General features: G+C 38.8%; 1 protein-coding gene across 2 annotated transcripts in view; it reads right to left on the bottom strand.

Annotated features, from left to right (window-relative positions):
• Window positions 1-2,380: 2,380 nt before the first annotated feature.
• Window positions 2,381-8,071, bottom strand: part of LOC135094554 (uncharacterized) — a 42,362-nt gene continuing 36,671 nt past the window's right edge. For both annotated transcript variants that reach the window (XM_063994749.1, XM_063994748.1), the window contains 2 exons: window positions 3,786-4,023; window positions 2,381-3,114 (listed from right to left, as the gene is read on the bottom strand). In XM_063994749.1, coding sequence (XP_063850819.1) covers window positions 2,862-3,114; window positions 3,786-4,023 — 491 coding nt within the window. In that variant the 3' untranslated portion in view covers window positions 2,381-2,861. The remainder of the gene's footprint in view (window positions 3,115-3,785; window positions 4,024-8,071) is intronic.

The following is an 8,071-nucleotide window of genomic DNA, read 5'->3' as shown; positions in this document are numbered from 1 at the left end:
CTCGTCCTATTTTCATTTCCCCATTCTTTCCTTTTTCTTTCTTCTTTGTTTTTACTGAATTCATCATTTAAGTTTTGTGTCTGTTCGTTCTTTCCCTTCCCTGTTTCTTTCTTCCTTCCATCCTTTTCTTCTCCTTTCCTTCCTTTCTTCCTTCCTCCATACCTCCCATCCTCCCTTTCTTATTTTCTTTCTTCCTTCTTTCCATCCCTTCCTCCCCCGTCTCTTCCTCATCTCTCCCTCTCCTTCCTTTCTTCCATTTTTTCAAATCTTTTTGCTTCTTATTTTTTTCCGTCATTTCTTCCTTCCATCCATCCATTTATCTATTCATCCCTCCCTCCCCTCCCTTCCTTCCTTCCTTCTTTCGTTGCTCATCTCATTACAATCATCCTTTCCACATTCTTTCGGTCGCCCAAACACCACCGCTATCATCATTCCTTCCCCCTCTTCCTTCTCCACTTCCTCCTCCTTCCTTCCCTCTTCCTCCTCCTGCAAGAAAATCAGATCCTGTCCTGATGTTAAAAAGTGGGATTGAAAACTCACTCTGACGGTCTTGAAAAAAATAAGATTGTCCAAGGTTTTCCAAAAGTAAGAAAGAAAGAAAAAATGAAAGAAAAAAATACGTTGGAATTTGGAATGCATTTGTCACTGATTCACGTTTTTGCTATTTTTTTTTTCCTCTTATTTGTTTGTTTTTAGAATCTCTCTCTCTCTCTCTCTCTCTCTCTCTCTCTCTCTCTCTCTCTCTCTCTCTCTCTCTCTCTCTCTCTCTCTCTCTCTCTCTCTCTCTCACTGTTTTCGTAATCTTCCTCCTTCTTCCTTTTTATAAGCATTTATTGCTCCCTCTCAATCCTCTTCTTTCTCTCTTTTCCTCTTTCTCTTTCTTTTTTTTTATCATCATTTCACGCCTATTTAATTCTCCCTCCTATTCTCCTCTTCCTCCTCCTCCTTCTCCTCCTTCCTTTTCTCCTCTTCCTCCTCCTCCTCCCTCCTCCTCCTCCTCCTCCTCCTCCTCTTCCTCCTCCTCTTCCTTTTTACCCTCATTTAACGCTTCCATGAACTCAACTTCCTCCTCGTCCTCCTCCACCTCCTCGTTCTCCCCGTCCACCTTCTCCTCCCCCTTCCTCCTCCTCCTCCTCTTCCCATATTCACCACTCATGCTCATTCTCTTCCTTTGCATATTTCCTTCCTTTTTTTTGTTTTTCTCTTTCCCCCTCTTCTTTCTCATTTTTTTTTTTTTACTGAACTGTAATGTCATCGAGTGTAACATAAGTAAGAAGCGAAAGGTAAAAGAATAAATAGAGTAAAGTACTCAGTAATAAGTTTCGATTGTAAGAGGAAGGCTGGATCGCTTTTACGATTTTTTTTTTCCTTTTTATTGCAAATACAAGAGGAAGGCGCCGTTCTGGGGAGTCTTCTTGTAAAAAGCATTGAGATTAACATTTACGAGGGCAAAGTTTACATAAATTCTCTCTCTCTCTCTCTCTCTCTCTCTCTCTCTCTCTCTCTCTCTCTCTCTCTCTCTCTCTCCTCTCTCTCTCTCTCTCTCTCTCTCTCTCTCCTCTTGTATATGCATATATTTTTTTATTGTCATTTTTTGTAATATTACTGTTTTCTTATTTATAATCTTTTCTCATTCCTCCCATCCATCGTTTTTTTTTTTTTTTCTGTGCATGTTTTCTATTTCTTTGTTTTGCTTTTAATTTATCTTTGAACCTTAATAATTATTCACAGTGATATCTCTTATACACATCCTCTATTATATCTACGTTTCTTCTAGCTCTTCTGTTTTTGTACGTTCTTGTGCCACAGTATTTTTCATTGTTTATAATTATTTTCTTATCCGTCCTCATATGTTAAGACGAATTTACATTTTTATTATTTCACTTTTTTTTTTCTGTCATTGTTCATTGTCTTCCTATCACTGATCATTATTTCTTCCTTTTCTTACGTAAGCTCTTATCTTATAGCCGTATTTCTTTTTCCTTTCTCTCTTATTATCAATATTTGCTTATAGTGTCTTCCCCCCCCTCTCTCTCTCTCTCTCTCTCTCTCTCTCTCTCTCTCTCTCTCTCTCTCTCTCTCTCTCTCTCTCTCTCTCTCCTTTTCTATCATATTTCCTCTTTCGCTCTTTTTCTATCATAACTTGAAGTACTGAGAGAGGTTCATATTTCAAGAGCGCACAAAATTAACATACAGTAACTACATTTTTAACAGGAATGTTATGCTAGAACACCAACACGTACAAATTATACTTTAAAAGACTCTTACTTTCCTCTTACTGTTATTCTTACTAGCAATAAGGAGGAGCAAGAGGAAGCACGTGATTTTTATTCTTGGTTCATCTAGTGGTGGGCATCTGTGGTTTTAAATTACCTTGGAAAATCTTATTGTTATTGATGTTGTTGTTGTTGTTGTTGTTGTTGTTGTTATTGTTGTTGTTGTTGTCAATAATGATGATTTCTTCTCTGATCTTTCTTTCCTCATTGCTTTCTCTGTCATTTCCCTTTCCTTTCACTTTTCTATCACTATTTTTATGGTTAGTGTTAATGTTGTTATTGTTGTTGTTCTTTTTGTTATTGATGTTGTTATGGGTGGTGGTGTTGCTGCTGCTGCTCCTGTTGCCGTTGTTGGTGCTGCCGTTGTTGTCGGTGCTCCTGTTGTTGTCGTTGTTGTTTTTTCTGTCAATATAATTTCTAATGTTTTTTCTTTCATAGTTGTTTTTTTTATAATTTTCACAAGCATCTTTCCTGTAGTTAGTCTTGCAGTCGTTAGTATTCTCACTACTTTCTATTCTACACCTGTTTATATTCTTACAGCGGAAGAGCAAACCGTGACACGTGTTGCTTTCATTGTCACTGCTGTTACACATTTGTCCATTCTTCCAGTTGTTGCTGTAGCAGTTGTTGGTGTTGTTGGTGGTGGTGGTGATGCTGGTGCTGCTCCTGCGTGGCAGAGATGGTGGTGGCGGGCGTGGGAGTCACCGTGTGGACGTGAGAGGGGTGAGAGTGGCAGGGGTGGAGAGGAGAGCTGCTCCCACCACTTCTACCAACACCAGTGCCCCCATCACTACTGCCACTCCCACCACGCGTCCCCCTCCCCCGTCTCCTGCTCGGCCTGTTGGAAAGAGAGAGAGAGAGAGAGAGAGAGAGAGAGAGAGAGAGAGAGAGAGAGAGAGAGAGAGAGAGAGAGAGAGAGAATTTAATTATTTAGACGGTAATTAAATAATATATATATATATATATATATATATATATATATATATATATATATATATATATATATATATATATATATATATATATATATATATATATATATATATATATATATATATATATATATATATATATATATATATATATATATATATATATACACCTTTTACATATTTTTCTTTTTTCATTTTATTTTCTGCTATTTTTATTATTAATTACTGGTAACCTTCAAAGTGATTTTATAGTTTGTTGTTATTTGTTCTTGTTTTCGCTAATTACTCTTTACAACGTGTGTGTGTGTGTGTGTGTGTGTGTGTGTGTGTGTGTGTGTGTGTGCGCGCGCGTTTGTGTGTGCATCTGTTAATCTACTTATCTATCCATCTATCTGACTATATTTCTATCTCGTATTTATTTATATATTTTTAGAAGTAGTTCATTATTCTCTCTCTCTCTCTCTCTCTCTCTCTCTCTCTCTCTCTCTCTCTCTCTCTCTCTCTCTCTCTCTCTCTCTCTCTCTCTCTCTCTCTCTCTCTCTCTCTCTCTCTCTCTCTCTCTCTCTCTCTCTCTCACCGGGCACTGCTGACTTCTCGAGTGAAGGCAACATGGGAATGTGGTAGGTGAGCAGGCCCTCCGCGCTGTGCTGCTGGGTCTTGGTGTACAGCCGCAGGATGGAGGCGGTGCAGCGAAGGGTCATCTTGCCGCCCCTGAAGTGCTTCGGAGACACGATGAAACGCAGCTTCTTGTGAGCTACCTGAAGCCCTCCCGGGTGTGTAGTGCTGGGCATGGGCGTGAGGTACTCTGCAGGGGCCTGTGGGGAGAGAGAGGGGACTCTCTTTTCATTGCTCGGATTCGCTTTTTTTGTTGTTGGAGGGATTTGAGCAGGTAGCAAGCGGGGTTTAAGTTACTAGGAAAGAAAGGTAAAGTCTTGAAAAGAGTTTAATAATTAAAAGGAATGTAATGCGTGCAGAATGTCAGCCAAGGACGCAAAAAAAAAATAAAATAAATAAATAAATAAATGTTGTTTTTCTAAAAAAAAAAAAAAGTCAGCCACAGATGTGGATTCTAAATTGGAGTCTAGTTTAATTGCGGAAATGCCCCGATACTTCTGTCTTGAAGTTAAAAGAGGGACTGGGTTGAATGGAACCGTTTCAGAGTTAAAATACAGAATTTCCTATTTGAAAATTGATAGAGTTACACAGGCAAAAGGGAGAGTTTAAATGTTGAAGGAAGAATTTGAGTTGAGAGTGAGAGTTTGAGACTTCAAAAGGAGAATTTGAGAGCTAAAAAGGAAGCGCTTGAGTTTGAAAGGAGAGTATGAAAGTTAGAGAGAGAGAGAGAGAGAGAGAGAGAGAGAGAGAGAGAGAGAGAGAGAGAGAGAGAGAGAGAGAGAGAGAGAGAGAGAGAGAGAGAGAGAGAGAGAGAGAGAGAGTTTTATAAGAGGGATTCCTGGTTTATCAAGGCATAGTTCGACTTAAAAGATGGTTTGAAATTTAAAGGGATGAGGTTCTGTTAAAGGGAAGTGTTTGAGTGTTGAAAGGAAGAGTGAAATAAAAAAAAAAAAATAGGTTAAGAGTTAAAAGATAGTTTTAGAGTTGAAAAGTTTGGAGTTAAAATCAGGAGTTTTAAATCTTAAGAGGGAGAATTTGGGCGTTGAAAGAGTTCGGGTGTTAAAAGAAATTTAAAAGAGTTAAAAATGAGAGTCAGAGAAATGAAAGGCAGAATTTGTGTTCAGAGAGGATTTGAGAGATAAAAGGAAGAGTTTGAGTTAAAAGAGTGATTTTGAGTCTTGAGAGGGAGTATTTAGGAAGCGAAAGAAAGTTTGAATTTAGAAAGTGCGAGCTGGAGTGGTTGAGAGCTGTGAGGGAATTCAGTCTGGAAAGGAAAGTTAACAACAACCGAATCATCCCGGTCAGCCCCGAGAGGGAGTTCAAGAATCTTGGAATAAACTCAGTAATCAAATTGTTAACGCTGAGTCTTTAGTGATCTTAAAAAAAAAAAAAAAAAGTAGTAGACAAATAGTAGACAAATTCATGGATAAGGATGATGGTGGAAACAGGTTTCCTGCAGCTTCCTTTATTTTCTTATGTCCATATATTCTAATTTGAAGGCTAAAAAAAGGGCTTCAGGGAAGAAAAGACGTACATAAGAGTTCAGTAGAATAATACGAGTTAAATGGAATAGTTTGATTAGAAAAAAAAAGTTGTTCTTTAGGACAGAGTTAACAGTTAAAGATTTTGAGAGTCGAGATTTTTGAACGAGAAAGATGAGTCTTTTCAACAAGAATTTTCGATACAAAATTAATTATAACATAAAAAAATCTCTTAGCAAACACTTCCTCTATAACTTGTGCATTACCTGTTGAATTGGTGAACTGTTCATTGTTTAGTGTATGTACAATTAACAATGAACCAGTTATTTGTCGTTATTTCCTCTTACCTGACTATCTGAGCACTTCTAAGTATAACTTATAACCTACATAAAGTATGCATTACCTGCAGAATTAGCGAAGTGATCATTGTTTTGTATTTAGAGAGGTGGCCCACAAAGGGTACTTGAGCCTTCCAATACCAGAATCTTACGTGCCTTATATTTCTGCCAAGTCTTTTCTCCAAATAGCCAAAAACTCCTTCATTAATAGAAAGTGTCAAAATATTTCAAGATCTAACTTCCCTCGTGACTTCTGGCACCTAGCCAAAAACATCTCCAATAACTTTGCTTCTTCTTCTTTCCCTCCTATATTTCAATCAGAAGGCACCACTGCTTTCACATCTATCTCTAAAGCTTAACTCTTCGCTCATACCTTTGTTAAAAACTCTACCTTGGATGATTCAGGGCTTGTTCCTCCGTCTCCTCCACCCGCTGACTACTTCATGATACCAGTTAAATTTCTTCGCAATGATGTTTTCCATGTCCTCGCTGGCCTAAATCCTCGAAAGGCTTATGGACTTGATAGGGTCCCTCCTATTATTCTCCGAAACTGCGCCTTCGTGCTTGCACCTTGCCTTGTCAAACTCTTTCAGCTCTGTCAACATCTACCTTTCCTTCTTGCTGGAGGTTTGCCCACATTCACCCTATTCCTAAAAAGGATGACCGTTCTAATCCCTTAAACTACCATCCCATGTTTTAATTTCCTGCTTATCTAAAGTTTTTGAATCTATCCTCAACAGGAAGATCCATAAACATTTATTACTTCACAAGCTTCTATCCGATTGTCAGTATGGGTTCTGTCAAGGCCACTCTACTGGTGATCTTCTGGCTTTCCTTACTGAGTCTTGGTCATCCTCTTTTAGAGATTGCGGTGAAACTTTGGCTGTTGCCTTAGACGTATTAAAAGCTTTTGATTTCCATACTACAGTCCTACGGCTTCTATCCTGCTCTCAATTGCTGCTGTGGTAGATGGTCACTGTTCTTCTACTAAATCTATTAATAGTGGTGTTCCTCAGGGTTCTGTTCTACCACCCACTCTCTTCCTATCATTCATCAATGACCTAAACCAAACTTCTCCTATCCACTCCTACGCTGATGATGTCATCCAGAACTTTTCTACGTCTTTTCGTAGACGTCCAACCCTTCAGGAAATAAACAGTTCACGCAAGGAAGCCACAGAACGCCTGACTTCTGATCTCTCTAAAATTTATGATTGGGGAAGAGCAAACTTTTCTATTGTTCAGTGCCTCAAAAACTTAATTTTTCTATCTATCAACTTGACACAACCTTCCAGACAACTATTCCCTCTTCTTCAATGACACTCAACTGTCCCCCTCTTCTTCAATGACACTCAACTGTCCCCCTCTTCTACACTGAACATCCTCGGTCTGTCCTTTACTTATAATCTAAACTGGAAACTTCACATCTTGTCTCTAGCTAAAACAGCTTCCATGAAGTTATGTGTTCTGAGACGTCTGCGCCAGTTTCTCTTCCCCTTCCAGCTGCTAACTCTATACAGAGGCCTTATCCATCCATGTATAGAGTATGCTTTACATGTCGGGGAGGGTTCCACTCATACCAGCTCTTCTAGACAAGGTGGAATCAAAAGCTTTTCGTCTCATCAACTCCTCTCCTTTAACTGACTGTCTTCAGCCTCTTTCTCATCGCCGCAGTGTTACATCTCTTGGTATCTTCTACCGCTATTTTCATCCTAACCGCTCATCTGATCTTGCTAACTGAATGCCTACCCTCCTCCCGCGGCCTCGCTTCACAAGACTTTTCTTCTTTCTCTCACCCCTATTCTGTCCACCTCTCTAATGCAAGAGTTAACCACTATTCTCGGTTATTCATCCCTTTCTCTGGTAAAATCTGGAACTCCCTGCCTGTTTCTGTATTTCCACCTTCCTATGACTTGAATTCCTTCAAGAGGAAGGTTTCAAGACACTTATCCTTCAATTTTTGACTACCGCTTTGGACCCTATTCGGGGACCGGCATCTCAGTGGGCCCTTTTTTTTTTTAATTGAATTTTTTGTTGCCCTTGGCCAGTGTCCCTCCATATAAAAAAAAAAAAAACAATAATTTAAAGATTAGTTCTTGTAATTTCCTCTTACTCGCTTACCTGAGACACCTTCAGGTATTTGGTGCGTCTAGATACACGTTACTATACACTATATTAATATATATGTAGGCTATCTTGTTATTTCAACATGGAAAAATAAGCCCAAGAAAATAAAGAAACTGAAGAAAGGCCAGTTGGCTTTTACAAAGCATCTCCTGACGACATAGATATCCCTTCACTTCCGTGAATGTTCATTGTTTCGAATGAACTAGTGTTTTCTTATGACTTTACTCTTAATCCATGTTTTTATTTAGGTTTATTTTTTATGATTACAGAAGAACAAACTTTTAAGCAATTTATCTTGGCTGT

This window comes from Scylla paramamosain, chromosome 46, assembly GCF_035594125.1.
Source record: "Scylla paramamosain isolate STU-SP2022 chromosome 46, ASM3559412v1, whole genome shotgun sequence".
In the NCBI taxonomy this organism is placed as follows: Eukaryota; Metazoa; Arthropoda; class Malacostraca; order Decapoda; family Portunidae; genus Scylla; species Scylla paramamosain.
This window is presented reverse-complemented; position numbering and strand designations above follow the sequence as displayed.